The 24,033-nt window shown below is 43.6% G+C and overlaps 1 protein-coding gene across 2 annotated transcripts in view; it reads right to left on the bottom strand.

Moving 5' to 3' along the window:
- SPON1 (spondin 1) overlaps positions 1-24,033 on the bottom strand; it is a 248,970-nt gene that overhangs the window by 102,744 nt on the left and 122,193 nt on the right. For both annotated transcript variants that reach the window (XM_027577773.1, XM_027577774.1), the window contains one exon: positions 7,566-7,714. In XM_027577773.1, the coding sequence (XP_027433574.1) occupies positions 7,566-7,714 (149 nt within the window). The remainder of the gene's footprint in view (positions 1-7,565; positions 7,715-24,033) is intronic.

Here is a 24,033-nt window from a genome sequence, read left to right as displayed (position 1 = left end):
GGGGCCATGTACAACATAAGCAAGCAGGGATAGCAGGTCTCTTGAGAAAGGATGGGGGAAGAGATTCACATAAGAGAACATAGAAAAGACTATGTGATTCTGGGGGTGGGGTGGGGTTAGGAGAGGGGGAAGAGTGATAATTTGTCTCAGCCTGATGCCTTCCAGTTATGGCTTTCATGAGGCTTTTTTGCTCTCAGTATTAACTTGTGTTCTCTTAAATTCTATTTTGTCCCTACAATAAAGTTTCCTTTGTTCTTGAGTTAGTTTGAGTAGGTTTCTGTTACTTATCATCAAGAAGCTTCCATTAGACCACCTGCTTCCTTAGGTTAGAAGCCTTGTCTGCATTTCCAACTGTTGGCTGTGTCCCATTGCATATGGGAAGATCTCCTGGTTTTAGTTCCCTCTAGACCTTGTTCTGGAGGTGGCACTGAACCAGCTTCTGCGGACATCCAGATGAGGCTGTTCCAAGGAAGGGGAAAATTCTGATGACAAGAATAGGGTTGGTATGGGTATGGAGTTTTGTTGTGGCTCCTTTTTGATATGAGGGTGTAGTTATTATCCTCAAATTGTTTAGGGTCAACTTTGGGACAGAGGGCTAGGGCATACGGGGAGATGGCATTGTTCAGCGGGGGCGGGGGTGGGAGGGGCAGGAAGAGGCAGAGCCTGGGGAATGGCAAAAGAGTTGTATCTGTATTCTGTGGGCGTTCTCAGGCTGAGGAATGACATGATGAACTTGAACAATTAGAGTCACTAGCTTTTCTAGCACCTGCAGAGGCTTTTCCATCTGAGGACAACCCCTAATTTTACTGAGGAGGAAATGAAGACCCAACAATGAAACCATGGCATACAAGTAGCATTCAGTGAGTGCTTTCTACAGGGAAGGCTGTGCTCCAAGAGCTTTACACATATCAGTACACTTAGTCCCCATGGTAACCCTCTTAAGTTGGTACTATTACCACACTCATTTCACAGAAGAGGAAACTGAGGCACCGAGGGGTTAAGTAGCTTGCCAAAGTCACACAGTAAGTGATGGAGCCAGGATTGAACACAGCAAATATTGACTCAGAGCCAATGCTTTTAGTTATTATACAAGTACTGAAGATTATGGGAGCTTTACTGTTACAAACAAAAGCTGGTAATGAGAGTGTGCGTGTGTGGGTGTGAGTGACTTTCTCAACCAAATGAGGCAGCATGTCATGATCCATGGAAAACATGAGAAATTAGGCAAGGGTTTTAATTAGAGGAAAGTCATCATGTTTTAGAAACTCAAAAATCAGGAAAAACAAATGCTCGGTAGACATATGATTTAAGTGTTTTAAAGGAGACGAGAAAAGAAAATTCTCAAATCCTTTCTGCAAGTTCCCAGAGCCCTATACACTATTTAAACTTTAAAGAAAAAGAACACCTGCTTGTTTATTGATTCTTATGCCACAGGTGGTGTGATAATCCTGCTGGCTGGCTTAAGTAATCTGCCAAAGCAAGGCCTCCTGAAATGAAATAATTGATGCCTATTTTAGGGCCCACCATTATCTGACCTCTTACGGTCAGGTAAGTCTTGAATCCAGACTTATATGTTATCTAAGTTATATATACATAACTTATATGTCCAGACTTATAATGTTATATAAAAGCCGGAGTGTTTTTTTCTGGAGCATGTCCCATGAGTGAGTGGCCATTCAACCCTCATGGTTTTATGCAAAAAACATTCATGGCTTGCTTGTCAATGAGTCAGTTCAGATATTTGTTGAGCACCTACCATGCATGAGCGTAGTGTTAGGTGCTGGAGATATTAGGTGGCCATCTGGAGACACGAAACACTGAACTGATGCAAAAGCCCAGCTTTCTCCCTCCTCCTTCACACACAAACATGTTAGACAAAATACAACGGGCACATTTTTAAAAATACATAACTGAAAACTTAGAAACATTTAGAAAAATTTCCTGAATGCCGGCACTGGGGAGGAAAGTCTAACCCAGAGTAGTGAGCGGCCTGGCCTGCTGGTGGCCTGTGGGGGCCACAGACTGGGATGCGGGCCCCAGGGGCAGGGGTGGAGGTTTCAAAGCCACATGAGGAGAGAAGGGGAAGTCTTGAGCTGGCGTGAGATGAGATGTGGGAAGACCCCAGTGGCATCAAGCTAGACATTTTGAAGGGCTGCCCTGTTTATGAACAGGGGATGGGGAAACCTTCCACAAATCACCTCAGGAAGGCGGCAAGGAAGCTTGTGCTCTATCTGGGCCCCTGAGTAAAAATTCTCCTTCAGGGATCGGAAGCCCTGGGCTTTCTCATATGTAAGAGCAGAGTCCATATTCACACTGGGTGTTCGGGGGGAACTCCAAGCTGAGAAAGGACATAAATATGTGGGTTGACAAGATGGAAATACGCTGTCCCCCCAAGCAAGCACCATGCTTTGAGCACATAGGATGCCCACCAGAAAAAAAAGAAAAGCATCTGCTGGAGGTGAGCAAACAACCCAAAAGCAAAGGAAGAAACTAGTGACTGGGAGAGACATCAAGTTCAATTCAAAGGAAGATTAGTCCCTAAGACCTGGAGACAATAGAGTAATCTGAAAGAGACAATTAGACATGTTTAAAATTGAAGAGATAAAAGAAAACATAATAAAGTGACAGAGTAGGTATTAACAGAAGCAGAGGTGGGTTTGAAAGGGAGACTCCAGCACCTGCCTTCAAGGGACACACCGCCTACCTGGGAGACAGAAAGAAATGGCAGGGACGATCCAGTCTAGGAGAGGGTCTGCACAGGGAGCTAAGGAAGCCGAGGGAAGGGACTCTGGACCCAGCTTTCCCAAGTGACATGGAAACTAACATGTGTCTCTGGCCATGGGGACAGGGGCCATGAAAGCCCGGGGTGGTTCAGAAAATGGCATATCAAGGACTGCCACAGTCTAATACCTGCATTCCCCCAGCTGATGCAGAGATTCCCCTGAAGTCCAAGTACTTTATATGGGAATAGGTGTTCATGGACCTGCCTCTCTCACCTCACCCATGAATTTCTCCAGCGAGGAGATGAAGGGCCCTCCATTCAACTCGGTCTCATGCTAGGCCACACTTACCCTCCCTCCCTCTCCTCTTGCCATACCAGTCTTCTCTGGATTCTTAAAGCATGACAAGCTCTTTTCCATCCCAGGGCCTTTGCACATGCTGTTGTCACCATCTGGAATGACCTTTTCCTTATGCTTTTCTTTTGGGTCTCAGCTTGATGGTCACTCCTTGGGGAGACCTTTCCTGGACACCCTAATTCCAAGGTCCCTCCCTAACACTGCTGTGTCACCTCTTATTGGTCTCTTTTTACTTACTTTCTAATTATTTAATTTTGTCCTTGTGTCCTCTGCTAGAACGTAGACTCCACACAGGCAGGGAATCATCTGCTCACTGCTGTATCTGTAATGCCTGGCATTTAGTGGGTGTTCAGTAAAGTTGAGTGGCTAAATGAATACACTCAAGAAACATTCATGAAGCAGCTAACACTGCCCAGCTCGGAGGATACAACGATGGAAGCACAGATTGGAACTTTGCAGTTTAGTGAGGGAGACACATCCGACAAGAACTTAGAGTAAATGTGATGGTGGTGACGACAGGGGAGGTACTGGGCGCTGTGTGAGCACCTGGCAAGGGCACCCATTTTGTACAGAATTCGAGAAGGCTTCCAGGAAGAAGCAACATTTAAGCTGAGCCCAGAAGGACATTTAGGAGTTCACCAGGCCAAGGGGAGCTGGAAGATGTTCCAGGCTGAGGGAAGACCCAGACGCAAGAGGGGCATGGCTCTTTGGGAAGACTGAACACGGTTCTGGATGGGTAAAGCTTAGAGCTGCAGCAAGAAATAAGACAGGAGAAGCGAGACAACGCTGGATCATGGAGGGGTTTCAAGCTATGATAAGGAGCTTGAACTTGATCTTAGGGTCAGTGAGGACATCTTAGTCAGAGGGAATGGCATAATCTCATTTGTGTTTTATTGAAATGGCCCTGGAGCAGTGTGGATAAGAGGAAGTCAGGGAGATCAGAAAACTAGTGCAGGACATGAAGATGACTTAGATGGAGCAGTGGTGATAAGGGAGTGAACTGGTTGGATTTAGGACAGATGGCCAGAGTTGGGGCAGGGGAGAGAATAAAGGATGATGGGTAAGTTTCTAGCATGACCAACATGGTGAATGGGGCGCCATCTTGGGGCCATGTCTGGCAGAGAACCAGACACCTAGTACACACACCATAAGTGTGTGCTTGATAACGTGAACTGGCGTGAGATGAGATGTGGGAAGACCCCAGTGGCATCAAGCTAGACATTTTGAAGGGCTGCTCTGTTTATGAACAGGGGATGGGGAAACCTTCCACAAATCACCTCAGGAAGACGGCAAGGAAGCTTGCGCTCTATCTGGGCCCCTGGGTAAAAATTCTCCTTCGGACTCAGCGCAACGTCTTCATAACAGTGAGTATATATCCGCTCACTGTTAGTTCCTGGCTCTACCTACAAGTGTGACCTACCGTACCCTATTGCCTCCACCCGCCTGGGTTGCCTATTTGTGACTTGTCAGTCTAGCCTGAGCTCAGTAGTTCTAATCCACAGTCCCTACTCACCAACAGGACACTCTGTTTCTCTGCTAAGAAGTGTGCATTGCGCCTTTCCCCCACTCCCTCTGACCACCAGTGTTTTGGCAATGACACTACTGTGATTTTTCATTAATTTTCTTGGTTGTTTTGTAGTTATCGTAACAGTAAAATTTATACTCAGTAATATTATTACAATTTTCCTCTACTAATGGGATTATTATTTTTGTTCATTTGTGTTTGAAAGCCATTAGCATAAGATTTACCTCCAACAATATCTACTGTGATTTTTAATGCCCTTGAAACTTGCAAGTGAGCGATAAGTCTATAATAAGCGAATGCTAGTAAGCATATAAATGTCTTTCTTGGGAAAAGAGGGCTTTTTTTTTTTTTTCATCCTGGTTGGACTCAGGTTCTTTGATAGAGAGATTGGTAGGATATAAGGCATTAAAGGCTGAGAACACTGTGTTAGTTTGTAGATGTGTCCAAACAAGTTTCCAGTTATTCAGAGGACACTTTTATATTCTAGGAGGATTCATATTCTTGCGGCTTTTTATGTTGCTCCTTACCTGACAGAAAAATGTAATAAATTATGTGTTTGCAGGGAACAATATTGAAAACTCTGAAATGTTTGGTAAAGAAGGGATCTGGAAATTACACTATCTGACTGACTTTCCAAGGGGCTGGGGGCTTGCTGCGCTGCTATGGAGCCCTGGAAACAGGGATTAGCTCAGAGACTGGTGAAAGGAGTTTCTCTGTGGGACAGCTATGGGGGGCAGGGAAGTGGATGGGCAGGGCTGGCTTCAAGGGTGTGTGCCCAGTAGCCTCCCGGGGCCCCATGCTGTGAAATTCACAACATCACCACCTTAGAATTCTTAAGTCTTGAATAAGGACCCCACTTTGCACGAGGCCCTGCAAATTATATATGTGGGACTGTGTACAAGCATTGGAGCGAGGCAGATTTGGGTTCAAGTTCTGGTATTCTCTAGCTATTGACCGTGCCTCAGCTTCCTTATCTGTAAAACAGGGGTAATAGTATTGTCTTCTCAGACTAGATGTGAGAGCTAAAAGTAGATATCCAGCACCAGGGGCCCTGAAAGGCAGTGACACACCCTCAGATATGCTCAGTGGAATTTTAACTCCCATGTGCAGTCCTCATCATTAAACTTATTATTATGACTTAATGTCGGGAATATTAGCCAGCTGGAATAGGCAGACTGTGGCACAGAAGCTAATCCCATGTGTCCTGGTTAGGAACATGCCAAGCAAAGAATGTTTCCCTAAGGGGGACACTCTAAGGCTGGGGGTCCCATCCATCAGCTTCCAACCTTTGTGCTGCTATAACACATGGTAAATAATGTTTTTTGGCACAACCGGTCCCAGTTTCTCATGACTCATACATGTTTCTCTTCTCCCCAGAAATCTCTCAAGAAAGACAATGAAGGAGACTGGCATTATTATGAAGATGCCCTTGACCTTGACCTAATGCATTTGCAAACTTTAGTAGTTCAACTATTATTTGTAACAAATGTTGTTTTTTTTATTTTTTTTACCATACCATACAATGGGACTTGATAAGCCAGTGTACCACCCAGGAACATGGACCCTCGTGGTCCCAAACAAAGGAACCCCCCCCCCCCCCGCCCATGACAGGCTGGACAGACCAGGACCAAGCTGGAGCCTTCCATGGCTTGGCAGATGTTGTGCTGTGCTCTAGCCTGAATGTGTGATGCCAGTCACGAGGCATGGCAGCGAGGTCAGAGAAACACTGACTAGTTGGTTGGATACCCTTGTGATGAATAGCGTGCCATCTTAAAACATCTGGTTAAACATTTTCCCCCCAAGAATGTAGAAAAGGCTTTAAATCAAATTAATAAGAAACATAAGCATTTTTGGACTCTGGTCCAAAAGGATTCCTCAGGGGATTATAGGAGGAGTCATGGTGACTTTTGTTGCCTTCAGTTTAAGGTTTGTGGGCAGCCTGGAGTCCCGATGGGAGACTTCAAAGGGAAGCCTCAGCTGTGCTTGCCTTCCCGTGCTGCTCAGGCTTCTGGGCACATACACATCATGACACGTGGGCCTCCTGTAGTCTCAGAGGTGGGACAGCCTCGCAGTGACCTGTGTTGTGAAATGACCACAGCCCAAGCGTGGTTTGCTCCTTCCTAACACCCTCCTGAGCACTTGTGGGCAGTGAGCCCCGACTGCCCACTGAGCTCTCTCAGGCCTGAAGGGCTTCCATGGGTGGCAATGGCCAAAGATGGCCCATCACCTCTCCACAGTGCAGCCGTGGATGGCCATAGAAAAGCTACAACTCTTCTTCCCAGATCCCTCCTTGGCCTCTTTCTAGTGCTTTGGATGAGGGACGATAGAGCACTGTCAGTCAAACAAGTCAGAAAGAACAACGGGCGATTTCGTCCTCATCTCTCCACGGGATGAGGGGACCTAGATGATGGCACAACTCCTGGGCCCACATAACACAGTACGTACGTGGTGCGTAGAAGATGCTGCAGTCTATAACTATTTATGACTAATGACCGACGAGTTTGTCAAATGCCTCAAGGCATGGTCACAAAAAGCAAGTGCTGATAAACAGTTTATTTGCATGGTGATTCTGAAATAGTGATTTCGGTTTGGACGACTTCAGTGTCACTCCCCTGACCCTCTCTCAAGGATCATAGCAAGAAAACTGAAAGCCACTGCATCAACTCTCAGGAGACCAGAGACACGGCATCCCATCCAGGAGGCCACAGCAGTGGCCTTTACCAAAAACTGGAGAAAACGCAAATCCGGTCAGGGAAAATCTGAGACAACAAGAGGGACCTGTGTGTCTCTGTCCTCAACTTGACTTAACCCCTCCCCCCCAAACTCGGCAAATAGATTTTGCTTCCTAGGGCACTGATCTTCCAGCACATCGTACTATAAACTTCAAGCCCCCAGAAAAGAAATCTAAGGGATGCTTTGACTCTGTTCCTGGTTTTTGGTCATTCTGTGATTGTTCTTCTTACCTGTTGCCGAATTTCTTCCTCCATTTTCACGGGTGAGCCCAATTCTGCAACTTGTTTGACACCTTCGCTCGCATAGCCTCCGTACTCCCACAGCACGTAATTCTTGGAGTGGGATCCACCAATGATTGCAGACCAGTGATTGGCCCGACCTGGGAAAGCCAATCAGGATGCAGGGATCAGTGTGGCTGTGGCAAAAACGTGAGCCCCTTAAATGCTGGGAGGAAAGTGTAATTTGACAGTCATTCAATCGGCGCTGGTAAGCACCTACTCTGTGTTAGGCCCTGTGTTCTTCAGAGATGAATAAGACCATCTGTGGAAGCAAGAAGGTCTTGGGGATATGCAGACAGGACAACAGATCCTGAGCGAGACACAGAGGCAGCCCAGAATGATGACTTCTGTCTGGGAGGGTTTCAGAGAAGGGGACAACTGCGAGGCTTTGAAAGGCTGATCAGATGTGTAAGACAGAATGGAGAGGAGAGGCTATTTCTGGCAGACTCAGAAACATTGAACAACACTGTGTGTTTGGGGGGCCATAAGTAATTTAGTATTGCTGTGTCACCAACTGTCAGGGGAGAGGTAAGAAGCGATGCCAGAGAGGTAGGAAGGAGCCTGCTCATGGATGGCTCTGCTCTCAATGCTTCAGGAGTTCACATGTCATTTGAAAGGATCTGAAACCACTGAAGGGTCCTGAGCAGGGCAATGGCATGATCGCATTTGAATTTTAGATAAACCATCCAGGCAGCAGTGTGAAGAATGCATTAGAGGGAGCAAAATGGGAGTGTAGAGTGTGGTGGGAGAGCGCGAGCAGGGAGCCAAGGGTAGAGGGAGTGAGTGGGGAGTAGGCTTGGCCAATTCTCGGAAATGAGCAGGGTTGACTTTGAGCTGGCTTTTCTGTGCCTTCCAGGATGAGGGGCAGGTGAGCTGGCCTGGCGAGAGGATGGGGCAGGCAGTCTGGATATGTGGAAGGCACTGGTCCACAGTGGTCCACTGAGGATCACGGTGGAGGAGGCCCATCGGGGGTGCAGGAGGGAACCAGTGGGTGACGCATGGGAGAACAGAACAAGATCTGGACAGGACTGAGACAAAACTGACTGAGGGGTTTTCGAAGTGCCAGGGGGAGGAAGGAGAGGGATGAAGAGTCAACATCAGCACTGCACTGGGTTTGTTTCTGCATGTGATGAGTGTTGATGCACGCACATACTCACACACACACAAAATACATATATTATAAATATATACATACACGATACATATATACACATAATATACATATAATATATACGTATGTATATATATGCACATATAATATATACATATAATATACATATATAGCATATATATATACACACACGTATATATATTAATTACTGGTTAAGTAACATACGGTTCATCATAAGGCCAGTTCAGCTCTCAGCCATTCTTGGTTGGCTAATAAAGCCCTGAGCTAAAGAACGTTTTCAGGCATAGTGAAGAGGAAAAGTGGAACTGGGTGGACACAAGGGACACGTGTGGCTTATCACCCTGCGGCCCGGGGTGACAGAACTCTCCGCTCCACCCACCACGTAAGAAGACCATTCTGAACGGGGGGCCTGATCCTGTTTGCATCAGCTCCCTGCTAACCCCGGAGCCCTCTGCTGCAGGGGCACATCGAGAACTCAGGTGCCAAGCCCCCTCCCGGCCTGCTGAGGGCAGCCATGCCTCCCCGCCCCCACCCCACGCAGACAGATGACATCACTAGGTCTGCCTGCCCAATCACTTGCTCATTATTTCCTCCACACCGGGGAAATGCAAACACTGTGTTCACCCATCAGTTCCCTAGAGAAGACAGATAGATATGCGGCCAGACTGTCCTAGCTGTCATCCAAGCCAGGAGTACTGCTTGTGGAGGGGCAAGGGATGGGAGCCACTCGTGACCTTTGGTTCATGCTGTGAACCCAGGGAGACCAGCTTCAGCATCTCCTGTTGCCTCCGCCTTGTTCCACCGAAATGGCCCCTTTTCCCAGACCCATCCTACCTGCAAATCTGTACCTCCGGGGCTTAGCACATGCTGTTCCCCGTGGCTCTCTTCCTGCTTGGCTTGGCCAACTCTCATCCCTCCTTCATGATTTACCCAGAAATCCCCCAAGTTCCCCCCAGCCTGACCTAAGTCTTGTCTCCTGTCTCCCCATAGCACAGATAACACGTATGGTCACTGCTACAGGTCTGTTTCCCCACCAGATTGTCACGTCCCTGAGGAGACCTGTCTTCAGCACTGTGTCCGATGCACTGTGAGTGGTCAGTGCATGTTTTCAAAAGGATTTCATCCAAACAATCAAAAGGGAAGGTAGGCAGTATATGTGCTCAAAGCATTTGGGAGCAGGCTTGCACAGATTTGATTCAATGTGATTAAATTCAAGTCTCAGCTCAGCAGAGTTCCTGACACCTACTGGGCTAACATACTCAGCTCACCTGCATGCTGTTAAAAACAAACACCACCACCACCAACAAAGAAAGGCATTGGTCTTAACAGCCTGCAGACAGGGATTCAAATGCTAGTGTTGCCACTTTCTAGCTAGGTCAACTTGGTCAAATTCCAATTATTTCATTTCCCTGAGTCTCAGCTCCCGCCTCTGTAATTCAAGGATGATAATGCCTATCTTACTGACCTATTATAAGAATTAAATTCCATTTTTAAAAGATAAAATAATACATGTGAAATCACTACTGGCACACAATAGACACTCAATAATTACAGTTTCCTCCTTTCCTGGTTGTTAGGGAGGCTACAAAAATGAGTAAAACATGAAACCTGCCTTTTATTCAGTATAGGAGATAAGAAATCTAAGTACTGTGGGATAAGAGAAGAGACTAGGAACGAGCACAATCATAGGGAGATGAGGGGATGGACCCAGCTGGGTCTTTCTGACTTATTCATTCGGCTTCCATTTACTGTGTGCCAAGCACAGTGGCAGGTCCTGGCCACTGACAGGAATTGGGTAGGTGCTTGTCCTGGAGGGGACTCATGGTCTGGGGGCAGAGAAACAGATGGCTCAGCAGATTACTTACAATCCAGCAGGGGCAGGGATATTATAGAAACGAGAACACGGAGCCGAGGGGATGGAGCAGCTAACTGCAAAGTCCCCAAATCCAAAGAATCCAAGTCTAAAGGCATGAGTGCAGAGAAACAGGTGCCTTAAGAATGGGATCTGTCTTTGTGGTTTCTTACATTTGAATACAATGTCATTGTACCAGTCCAGGACAATGGACTGATCAGTTTAGTTGTTAATTTCCTACACCGGTCTTGCAAATTACCACATTAATTCAAAATTCAACCCACTGAATGACATCAACCACATAATAGATATCTGACAGGCACTAGGCTAGGGGGAGGACCAGACTCTATCCTCCCTGGGGGGACAAGGCAGGAACCCATGGAAAACAAGCTGCAACATTACAAAGGGCGATGACTTCAGGTGAGTGGCAGTCACTCGGGGGCAGAATGGTACAGGGAGAGAGGCATTGGTGACCAAGAGCCAGAAGAACTGGACTCCAGGCCTCCCTGCATGACCATGAATCAGAGCCTCAGTTTACCTTTTAAAAATAGGGGTAATAATTACTAGTTGGAGTATTGCTCAGAGTTGTGCAAATTAATTGGGCTGGTTTTGGAAAGAACTACGAAAACTATAAAGAACTGTACAATGCGAAATTCTCAGTATTATTGTGGATGGAAAGCATAATGAGAATCCACAAGAGGAATCCAAATATGATGGAGGAGCAAGGAAACTTTCCCAGTGGAAGGAGGCTTCCATGAGAAGACCGGCGGAACAGGAGAAGCAGGAATTCCAGTGATGACATAGATAAGAGGATTAAACACCTATTAGGTGTCAGGTATAATGCTTTCCGAGGGGTAACCCTCACTACACCCTCATTCTCATTTTATAGATAAGAAAACTGAGACCCAGAGTTGTGAAGGAAGCTGCCAAAACTCACAGAGCTAGCAAGGGTCAAAACTAGGGTTCAAACCCATGTCTGCCTGACCCCAGAGCACATGCTCTTTTCTCTACATTGCACTGAGAGGTCAAGAAGGAGAGGAGACTGTTTGGTGGACTGGAGCGATAGAAGGCAAAAAGAGAAGATGGAAAAGAAAGTCAGGTCTGGGTTGAGGAGAGTGCTGAGTGCCCGCCATGAGAGGGGGGAAACATGATGGAAGTTTCCTTCTGGGAAGAATCACATGATGATAGTTAACACGCATTGAGCCTTTAGTAAGTGCCAGGCACTGTGCCAAGGACTGACCTACATTATCGCATTAAACACTCAGAAAAAGAACCTCCTCTAACACAGAGGCTATCCGAATTCCCATTTTTCACATGAGGAAACCCAGACTCAGAGAAGTCAGGTGAGTTAACCCAAGATCACAGAGTCGATGAGTGAGGACACTGGGATTCAAGGTCAAATCTGTCTGGGGCCAGAGCTGTGTTCTCGACCACACCGCATCAGGCCACACCCATTGATGGGAAGGGAGAAGGCCCAGGGTGAGGAGACCCATCAACACTCCCTGCCTGAGTTGTGTAGGGTTTGACTTAGGGCAGCGGAGAGGGAAAGCAAAAACAGGATCACAGGTATGAGCCAATAAGAGGGAAGACTGGACAGACTTCGGGAGGCAGTTTGGGGAAGTAGTTAAAGCTCTGGTGTTTGAATTAGACCATCGTGTATTCTAGGCTCAGTATTCTAGAAGCTCACTTCTAGATTGAACAAGTCAGTAATCACTCTCAAACTCAGCTTCTTCATCTGGATATTGACATGACCAGTCTCTTGGTGTTGTTCTAAAGCTAAAGTCCATGAAGTCATGACTAGTGGCTGGAACACAAAGTGCGCCTAATAAATCTTAGCCAGTCAAATTAAATATGAAGAGGTTGGATGGGGCAAATCCAGACAAGTTTCTGGAAGGCATGGGAAACAAAAAATATCTGAGTAGGTAATTGGAAGGCAGTTTGGTTTAGAATTGGTGGGTAGAGAGGACAGAATGTCAGATGCAAGGGCCTGAAGCTGAAAGAAAAACCAAGAGGGAATCCTCTAAATGGACTCAGTGGTCTGGGGCCTGAGAATAAGGTGGCTCAGCAGACCCAGTTAGCTGGGACATGGAGAAGTGCAGCACTGGGCCCCAGCATCCTCTAGGAAATAAGGGAGGAAGGAGAGGGAGAAGCCACAGGTATCGGGGGGCCTGGGGAGAAGGAGACAAGGTACATGCTGTGGCTTAAAGGGATGCTCAGGGGGGCTACAACTGAGGTCCTTGGTGAAACAGTTGGGTTTCAGCTTTGGGGTCGGGGCAGGGGCAGAGAAACGAGACTATCGCCAACCTCTTTGGCTCTCAGGTAAGGCCAAAGCTCTTTGGTTTAGCATGCCTCTCTCTGGTTCCAGCAGTGTTCTGTGGCCTCCACATATCAGGGTCTAGAGGTTTATTCCCAATAGTAATTCCCAAGCATCTGAGGCATAGATGGGACAGAGGCAGGTGGGAAGCTGGGAGGAAGAAATGATTAGACACGTGAGTTTGAGATACTGATGGGCAACCAGGTACATTTGTCTGAAAAGCCCTTCCAGGGAGATGTCCCGAATTTAAGTGTGGTAAGCTCACTTCTGACACCTTTTCTGTTGTCATTGCTGGTGCTAAGTTACCAGTGATGCCTAAATTCACAATGATGCTGAAAAGGCCATTGCTGATGAAAGAAGAACCGTGTCCGGCTTTTGGTCCCGTGCTGCATGTAGATGGATTCTCTGAAGTTTTCTGCCTTCGGCAGGTATTCAGCAACAGCCCAACTTTGCTGGCCTGCTTTGTCAGTGGCTGCATTCCCCTGCCAATCTCAGTCTTGTGGAAAGTCACCCATGCATTTCCTTGACATAACTAATTCATAGTGCTTCCCTGGAGAATGTCCTACAGCCTTGGTGTCTAGATTGCTACAACCTCCTGCTATCCAATCTCAGCCTCACCTACTGTATCTCAGCAAATCTTGGCTTTTGGCGCTGGTTGGGTCCTTATGGATCCGCTATGGTCACTGCACTGAAGCTTCTCCAGTCCCTAAGTCCTGCTGCCTGTCCTCCTTTTATGTCTAAGTGGATAATCTTGTCAGTTAACTCTTCCGGGAAGATCCAGGTCAACCCATCCACAGACCTATCCAGGCACCGTGTGGCCAGTGACCAGCAGAAAAATGCCGTGGGCCTGCCAGCCCTATTCATAAAAGTTGTCTTGGATCTCACTTCGCTCTTGCCCTTGCCGTTCTCACCCTAGGCTCACTTCCAGGATCTGCCTGGGTTTTGATGCTTTGGATTTGGCTACAGAACTTGGCTCCTCTGGGTTTGCCCCTGGGTGCTGCCCAGGACACAGCTTGTACTTGCCCTCTGGCTCTTCCTGCCCTTGGCTGCTTCAGGAGCTCACTCTGACCAAGCTATTCAGGTTTTCAGGATCCCGTCCCAGGATGGCCTCCTGGAAAAAACCCTGCATGGGGAGATCTGTCAGGTTGGCGAGAAAATCTTCAACTTTCTATCTTTCTGCCTTCTTCACTCATCTAGCCTTTTTTCCTTTCTTCAGGTCTTCAGAATAATGTCACTTTTCCTTTCCAGGGAAAACCTTTGCAGTTACAGAATTGATCATAATCTTTTGCATTTTCTCTGAGGTTTCTAATAATAATATTCTTGAATTCATTCACTAAATAAATGTTTACTAGGCATACTATGTGCTAGGTTAGAAATCAACAAGCCACAGCCCACTGCTTGTTTTTTTTTCCAATAAAGTTTTATATTTCACATGTTATTTATGTATTATTTATGGCTGCTTTCCTGCTACACAAGCAGAGTGAGTAGTTATGAGAGAAACTGCCTGGCCTGCAAACCCTAAAATTTTTACTATCTGGTCCTTTATAGAGAAAGCTTGACAAAGTCTATGCTAGGCCATGGAGACTCTGACCAGAATCAGATTTGGTCCTGGTCCTTGAGATGTTCAGTTTGGAAGGTGGGGTGAAGCACATGGAGGACAGGTCACAACAGGTAATTACAATGGAGTATATATGATACAGTTTTCATGAAGGCAACAGAGTGACATAAAAACACAAATGGGGGCTATTCAGCCCAGACTGTACCAGAGAGAGCTTCCTGGAGGAGAGGACAGCTGAGCTACCTTCTGAAGGATAAGTAGGAGATAACAAGGCAATTAGGGGGAAGGAGGAAGGTATTTTTTGTAGAAGGACCAGTACAAAAGCAGAGCATAAGAGGAAGCCAGAGGTACATGGAAAACCATAAGGTAGGTCAAGGTAGAGGGAGAAAGAGAAAGGGAGAGAGAGAGTGTGTGTATTTATAAAGAAGGAATGATCAATGATGAAGCCAGTCAGCCAGGCAGATCAGAAAGGATATGAGTGTCTTAATAAAAAGTTTTTATTTTATCTTGAAGGCAGTATGAAGTAGAGAAGAAAATAGGATTGTTTTGTCTACAAACAACCCCCAAATTTATATATGCTCACACAACTTCTGCTTCTCACTCTGATGGACCAAATGGCACTGGACTAGCCCTCTCAACAGAAGGGATGATAAAATTGGGTAAAATGTATGAAGCACCAAATTTCAGAAAATAGATGGCAAAACACTATGACCCCTGGGAGAAGGGTAACAGAATAGGTGAGCCCTATGTTTGTCCCGAACATTTTCTGATTTGTGGTACAGGAAGGTGGAACACAACAGATCATGACAATCTGGCTGAGCTGAGGAGGTAAAGATAGGACTCTGAAGCTACTGAGGTAGATAGGATTTACTGGTAAAAATATCAGAGAGGAGGATGCTGCACAGAGAAGGAACTTCAGAAACATGCATAGGAGTCCCTCTAAGCCTTTGACTGAAGACTAAGCTGCACATGTGCAGGACAAAACTCCACAGCCTTGGGAAATACAGCTACTTGGGAGCTAAGAGGTGAATGGAGATTGCAGAAGTCACACAATGCAGAAGATGTATGACTTCCAACCATCCATATTCGAGAGACCTTGCTGACCATCCTGAACATTCAACTGAGACCCTGGAAAAGTCACACTTTAGGAGTAAAAAACTTTTGCACCAGAGTAGGGGCTAGTCTAGACTTACCCTGACAAAACTTAGAAAACAAACCTTGAAAGTAAAACAAGCAGATATGCCAGTAAATTCAACATCTGTCAGGTCAAAACTCCATACTCTTTAAAAGAAGATAATAAATTCAGTTACTCACCAATGTCCATCATACAATCAAAAATTACTAACAAGTGCAGAAACAGGAAAATATGATCTATAACCATGAGGAAAAAAAAAACAGTCAAAAGTAAGAGTTCCTGAAATGATAGGTAGGTTGGGATTACCATGTAAGGACTTTAAAACACTACTATCAAGTTCAAGGACTTAAAGGAAGAGATGGCCATAATGGGGTGAACAGATGAGGACTCTCATCAGAGAAAGAAACTTTTTTCTTTTTTGAGAGAGAGAGAGAGCATGCATGAGATGTGGGGGAGGGGTAGAGGGAGAGAGAGAACTTCAAGCAGGCTCCATGCCCAGAGCGGAGCCAGATGTGGGGCTTAATCTCATGACCCTGAGATCATGACCTGAGCTGAAATCAAGAGTTGGATGCTTAACCCCCTGAGCCACCCAGGTGTCCCAAGGAAGAAACTGTTTTAAAAACCCAAAAAATGGAAAATCTAGAACTCAAAAATATAATATCTGTATTAGGATATGGCAAAGAAAAAGGTTTATAAACAGAAAGACAGGGTAATAGAAATTCAAAATGAAGCACCCAGAAAAACGATAAAAAAAAAAATGAATGGGAGTCTCAGTGACCTTTGGAACAACAATAAGTTGTTTAACAGAAGGGTTGTGGAATCCTGGAAGGAGAGGATAGAGAGATTGAGTTATAAAAATATTTAAAGAAATAACACTTGAAATTGCCCAAAACTTGATGAAAAATATCAACCTATGGCTCTAAGAAGCCCAATAAACTGCAGACAGGATAAAAACAAAGAAATTATACTTATGCACAACAAAATCAATTAATGATGAGTCTTAGAAGCAACCAGAGCTCAAAAGACACATTACAATCAGAAAAACAAAAATAAGAATGACTGCCGGCTTCAAAAACAAGAAAACCCAGAAGACAATGAAATGACACCGCTAAAGTTCTAAAAGAAATGAAAAAAAAAAACCTGTCAACCTTGAATTCTATATCCTGCAAAAATATCCTTCAAAAAATAAGGGTGAACTAAAACAGTTTTTTGATAAAGGCAAGCTGAGTGACATTATTACCAGCACACCTGCTATATATGAAATATTAAAGGACTTCTGGCTGAAGGGAAATGAAAACAGATACAAACTCAGATCTCCATAAAGGAAAAAAGAGTGTTAGAGATGCTAAACACATGTGTACACTCCAACTTTCATCTTTTTTTTCACTAGGGACCTTTTCCCTTGAAGTAAAGAGGTTCAAATTTCCTAATGCTGAATGAAAAAACTTTTCCTGTCAGTGCTCTCTTCCAACAAAGACCATTTTTTGTCTTTCCTACACTTCCAGGCTTTTTGGGAAAGTTAAGTTCACTGCTTCCACTTCCTCTCCCTGAATTATTTTCTCAGATCCTTGCAACATGATACTGAGCTCCGCACCTGAGCTCATGTATGCCACCCAGTCTTTGAACCTTTGACTTTTGCTCCCCTCTATTGCCACAGTTGAACAATTGCAGGGGCAATCAAGAGAAAATTACTGTCTGCTTTATTTCCCTTTTAAAAATAAAAGCATATTTTTTTAAATTTTTTATTGTTATGTTAATCACCATACATTACATCATTAGTTTTTGATGTAGTGTTCCGTGATTCATTGTTTGTGCATAACACCCAGTGCTCCACGCAGAATGTGCCCTCTTTAATACCCATCACCAGGCTAACCCATCCCCCCACCCCCCTAAAAGCATATTTTAAATTCAATAAAAGTCATCCTTTCAAATGTATCATTTAGTGAGTTTTGACAAATGCATGTAATCATGTAACCAATCACAATCAGGATATAAAATAGTTCTACTACCTAAAAAAAATTGCTTTGTGCCTCTTTGTAGTCAACTCTATTCCTCCATCCCCAGCCCTTGGCAACCTCTGGTTTGTTTTTGGTCCCTATAGTTTTGCCTTTTCTAGAATATAGTGTAAATAACTCATACAGTAGGTAGCCCTTTCAGTCTGGCTTCTTTAACTTAGCATAATACATTTGAGATTCATCCATGCTGTTATATGTATCAGTTTATCCTTACTTCAAATGTCTTAAAAGAAAAAGGAGATCTCCTACTAGTTTAAGGTCATTCTTACACTCTTTTTTCCACCATTTACTAGCTATGTGACCTTGAATAAGCTACCTAAGGTTTTTAAGACTCAGTTTTCTTTTCTGTGAAATGGTAACAACAGTATCTACCTTCTAGGGTTGTTATGGGTGTCACAGAAGGAAATCCATATAAAAATAGTACAGCTCCTGGTACATAATAAACTTTCAATAAATGGTTACTTTTAATATTGATATTCCATTTCTCTAGGGAAGGTAGAGATCGGGAGAAAACTGGAGCATGCACAGAGTCTGTCCATTAGGGTAAAGCAAGGTCTTAGAGGATAGCTAGATTTTCTAAGTAGTATGGTTAGTGTAGTGGTGGTTCCAGTAGCAGTCAGCATTGGGGGGTGGGTGGGGTGGGTGGGTGTAGAAGCCCATTGGGTGGGTGGAGCTAGTGGTGGGAAAATAGCAGCAGAATGAGTCAGGTGAACAGAAAGAAGTTCTCAGAAGCCAGCAGCAGAGCCTCTGACACAAGCTTATAGTCAGAGTTCAGGTTCTATTTTCTGGAGTCAGGTCTATTTTCTGGAGACTGACAAGGAAGCAGTGGCAAGTGTGAGAACACACTCATACTGTCAGTGAGTGTCCACCTCAAGTGTACTGTGCTTCTTTCCATTTACTGACTCAAGGCCTTCTCTGAAGCTCTGAAAGCCCCCATGGCCAGCAAGCAAGCACCTGGAGTGCAGGTAAGATAGTGTTCCTGGAGACAATCTTAGCCTATGGAGGGGTGGGTGCTAGTGGACAATTCTGGAAGACATTCTGTACACTTTTCAGAGGTATACTGATGCCAATGACCTCAAAATACACTCTTAAGTTGATTCTTCCTTTTCCCTTGTCATTCTGCCCCAGTCCCTTCACTCCGGTTTCCTGGACCACATTCTACATAAACTACCTGCACCAAAGTCCTTTCCTCAGGCTCTGCTTTTGGGGAAATTCAACATGGCTCATTCAACCAAGGTCATGTGTATGGCCCCAGAGATCCATAAAATCATAGTCGGGAGATTAGACAAGAGCCAGCTGGGGCTACTCTTCCTGTTTCTGGAAGCAGAATAGTCTTATAGAATAGAAATGATCCTTCAGCACCCCTCTACCCAAAGCTATGGGTGTTGATTCTGTTGTTATTGTCATAATTGTTGCCATTGTTATCACTGTAGATAGCATCATTATTATAATCACTACCATTTATTGAGCACATACTCTTCAACAGGCACTTCACAGGCATTAGGTAACATCCTTCCATTCTCACAGTGGTCCTGCTAGGTGGGTCAGTTACCATCCCCATGTTACAGATGAAGTAACTGAGCTGCAAGTAAGTGGTAGAGCTGAAATTCTCATCAGGTCTGTCAAACTTAGGCCATGTCCCTTCTACTCCAATGGAGTAGAAAGCCTAAGTCAAGTCCAGATTTAGTTAGGAGGTCATTCTGATGTCATGCATGGCTGTCACCAGAATCGGCTCTTGGGGTGGGGATACCAGGGGATAAGTAGGTGGTACCTGTCCAATGCCCCAGACAACAATGAAAGTAGTGGCTCTTGATGTCCATAAATTTCTGCCTTTTTTGAACTCAGTTTTCCCAGTCCAATTTTCCTGAACTTCTGACTCCTGATTTATTTGGATATCTCTAAAACTTAGCCAGTTATCTGATTCTCATCTCAGAGACAAAAAACATAATCTCAGAGCACCACCAAACTCCCATCCCTGTTGCTACTCTAGAGGCTGGTTACAGGTTTATTGTGTACTGACAAATAGCACTGCAGTTATATTTTTAGAAAGAGGAACTTTATTTAAAAGTGTCCTTCTAAGCTGACTTTTCTACATCAATATTGTTATATATGGGAGAGAGGCTATATTTCTGGACAACTTCCAAATGCTTAATCCACCATTAATACCTGAGTTTGAAGCCTCAGGGAAGGAACTGTAGCACTTTGGATGATAAATTCTAGCAATGTTTATCTAATTTAAAAAAAATCTAGGAGCTCATATTTAAAAACTTAGCAGGAGCAGTAAATAACTGCTTTGTGTTTTAGAGTTCAACAAAAAGAATGGACTTCTCCCATCCCCATTAGTTCATTTGCAGGTTTGAATCTTAATTGTTGGCTAAACTCTGTAAATAAGTTAAGCCAATGCTCTTCTGTGTTTGGAAGTTTTTACGCAGTAGATAGAAGAGGTAGTGAGAAATAGGAATTACTGAGCAAACTTGTACCAGGTGCTTTTGTATGTTATTATCCAATCTACTTTTCAATGCCGTTTCATTGATAAGGAAACAGGCTCTGAGAAAATCTGTTAACTTGTCAATGGACACATTGTCAGTGAGTGGTTGAACCAGCATTTGGCTCGTGATTGCTTTGTCTTTGGGGAGTTTTTTGCACTGCCAGTGAGAGAGAAGATAGAGGTCCTGGGGGAAAGTTTGTTAAGCTAATAATAGAAGCAAAGCCTATTGAAACAAGTCTATATATAGGATAAAGGGGAGTCAGGCTGGGGTAAAAAATTCCACCTCAAAATTTAAGGGAAAAGTGAAGACAGAACCTTAGTCTTTTTCGTGACCATAGATACAGAAATCTCAAACAAAATATTAACAAACCTTACATCCAGTTAAGCCATATCACAACCATGTAGAGTTTATTCCAAGAATACAAGGGTGGTTTAACAATCAAAATTCAATCAATGAAATTCATCACATTAACAGAAAAAAAGAAAAATTATATGTATATCTTCATAGATACAGAACAAGTATTTGATTGCATTCAATACCCATTCATGATTAAAAAAAAAAAAAACACTCAACAAACTAAGAATAGAATGGAGCTTTCCTTACCTGATTAAAAAATCTACAAAAAAGCCATAGCGAAAATCATACTTAATGTGAGATATTAAAAGCTTTCCCCGTAAGATTGGGAAGAAGGCAAGAATGCCCACTATTACCAGCTTTTAGCCAGTGAAATAAGACAATAAAGAGAGATAGAAAGCATAAGGACTGGAAGGGAATTGTTGGTAGAAGATATAATGGTGTATGTAAAAATTCCAAAATAATTTATATATAGGGGTATTAGCCCTGGGTGGCTCAGTCGGTTAAACATCTGCCTTCAGCTCGGGTCATGATCCCAGAGTCCTGGGATCAAGCCCCGCATCGGGCTCTCTGCTTAGCGGGGAGCCTGCTTCTCTCTCTGCCCCTCACACCGCTTGTGCTTGCTCTCTCTTGCTCTTTCTCTCAATTTAAATAAATAAATAAAATCTTTAAAAACAAAAAACAAAATAATTTATATATAAACTAATAGAATTAATAAGTACATTTAGCAAGGTCTCTGAATACTAAGTCAACATGTAAGAATCAATGTCATTTCTACATACCAGTGACAAAAAAATGAAATTTTAAAAAGCTATTACTTGCTAAGTATAAAATATATAGTATCTAAGAATGAATCCAGTGAAAAGTGAATAAGACCTCTTCTCCATAGAAATCCATAAAACATTATTGAGTGAAGTGTGTGTAAACCTAAATAAATGGAGTGATAGAATATATTTGTTGATTAGAAGACTCAATAATGTAAAGTTGTCAAATTTTCCCTATTTTGTTCATAAGTTCAACATAATTTCAATAAAAATACTAGTGGGTTTTTTTAAAAATGAAAATTGAGATCATGATTTTAAAATTTATGCAGAAATATAAAGGACTAAGAATAGTCAAAATAATCTTGAAGAAGATTAGAGAACTAATGCTCCCAGATGTGAAGGATAGACAAATAGACTAATGAAACAGAATGACAGAATACAGAGTCCAGAAATAGACCCACAGATATATAGTCACTTAATACATGACAAAGGAAACACTAATGTAGAAGGGAAAGGATGGGCATCCTGATAAATGATTCTAGCAAAAAATAAAAAAAGTATCTTGACCCCTACCTCACACCATACACAATTTCAATTACAGATCAATTCAGCACCTAGATATGGAGGGTAGAAGCAATAAAACTTTTAGAAGAGAATATAGAACTAAGTCTTTATAACTGTGGGGGGAAGCAAAGATTTCTTAAGTGAGATACAAAAAGTGCTAACCATGAAGAAAAAAAGATCACTTGGATTATGTTAAAGCTAAAACCTTCTGTTCATCAGAAGAGTGAAAAGGTAAACTACAGAACAGGAGAAGATATTTGGAATACATGTAATTGACTAAGGACTCATATCTAGAATATAAGAAGAACTGCTACAAGGAAAAGGCAGACAACTCCATAGAAAAAATGGTCAAAAGACTGAACAGTCACTTTAGATTTATCCAAATGGCCAGTAACAACTTAGTAGTCAAAACCAAAGAAATTCAAGTTAAAATCACAATGTGATATCAATGCACACATACCAGGTAGGTAAAATGAAAAGACCAACAATGTCAAGTGTTGGCAAGGATGTAGATTACCAGATTTCTCTAGCTGTGGAAAACTGTTGAACAATCTTTACTAAAGCTGGGCTACGTATCTTATGACCCAGCAATTCCACTCGTAGTATATAAAGAACAGAAATGTGTACATATATTTACCAGAACACATGCACATGAATATTTATACAGCACTATTCATAATAACCCCATGTTGGAAACTACCAAAATGTTCATCCATTATAGGATGGAAGAATTAAACGTGGTATATTCATGCAGTGAAATATTATACAGTTATGAGAAAGAACAAACCAAAATTATGCACAGTCACATGGATGAATCTCATAAACTATAAAGCTGAACAAAAGAAGCCAAACACAAAAGAGTACATGCTATAAAATTCCACTTATAAAAAGTTTAAAAACAAGCAAACTTGATCTATGATGGAAGTCATGATGGTGGCTGCCCTTTGTGGGGCAGCACTGACTGGAAGGGACAAAGGAGGCTTCTGGAGTTGCTAATATACATGTGTTCAAATGAATGGGAAAATGTGAGCTGTACACTTAGGATGTACCCACTTTTCTGTATGTATGTATGTATGTATGTATGCTTCTATTAAAAGTGTGCTTTTTAAAAAGGAAAATGTGAAGGTAGAAGCAGTGTTAGCTTTCTTTCCTTGTCTCTCAAGGCTCACTCTGGTCTACCCTAGGCTTGAGCTGCATTGTATTGGAATGAAAAACTTAATTCTCATGTAATGGGGATGGTGACAGGGAAATGACAGGGACGAGCTGTGAGCTTGTAAGAGGTAGAGGTGGGAGCTCAAAGCTTACCTCAGCACATTTTAAGGATCAGAGGTCAGGTGCTCTGGGCAGGAGCTCAGCCTGCATGGAGCCATTAGCCAGGAATTGCAAAGCTGGTATCTTTACTTTGGGATTTGATCTGTCAGGAAGGCAGCTTGGTAGAGAGAGAGCTTGGTTCCTCTTAATTCAACCGATACTTATTGGTCATGTGTTATGTTCTGAATCCTGGGTCCTGGGGATTCTGAGCCAAACCAGACTATGGCCCTGCCCTGTCTTAGGACATTAGGGGGATCAGACATGTGAACAGACAATTGCAACACAGCGTGGAAAATGTCAAGATAGGATAACCATGAGGCTGGAGCAGCAGAGAGGAGGGCTGCTAATTCAGCCTGGGGAATTGGAAGTCTTTCCAAGGCAGTGGGGTTTAAACTCAGAACGAAAGAAGGGCATAGGGGCTGGACGGAATGTTGCTAACACACCAAACGGCCAGTGCAAAGGCCCAGAGGTCACAATAAGCAGTGTGCCACCTGAGAAGATAAGATGGGTGTGGAGCCAAGAACAAAACAAAACAAAACAAAACAAAACAAAACAAAACAGAACAGAACAAGTTACAGAGGGGCAAGAGATTAGGCTGGTCAGGTCTCAGTAAATTCAACACTGCTGAAGAATTAGCCTTTTAACTCAGGCTCACGGTAATGAAATCCTGGATCTCCCCCTCCCGGGGCACGTGACCTTGGTCAAGCCTCTTCCGCTTTGGTAGTATCAGAACTTTCTTAGTTTTGCCTTGAGTATTAGCTTTCCTTCCGATGCTTTTAAAAATACATAAAGAGGTGACTTATTTTTCAAAGGCCTGCATATAGTAGGTAATGTAGGAAAGTTGGCTGATAGATGGGTGCCCAGGGTTGACTGCTTCCTGGGTGTCCAGGGTTCTGTAGCAAAGGAGGACAGCATCTCAGCCTTAGTATTTA

Source organism: Zalophus californianus, chromosome 11 (assembly GCF_009762305.2).
Source record: "Zalophus californianus isolate mZalCal1 chromosome 11, mZalCal1.pri.v2, whole genome shotgun sequence".
NCBI classification, from domain to species: Eukaryota; Metazoa; Chordata; class Mammalia; order Carnivora; family Otariidae; genus Zalophus; species Zalophus californianus.
The sequence above is the reverse complement of the archived record's forward strand: the minus strand, read 5'-3'. Positions and strand labels throughout refer to the sequence as shown.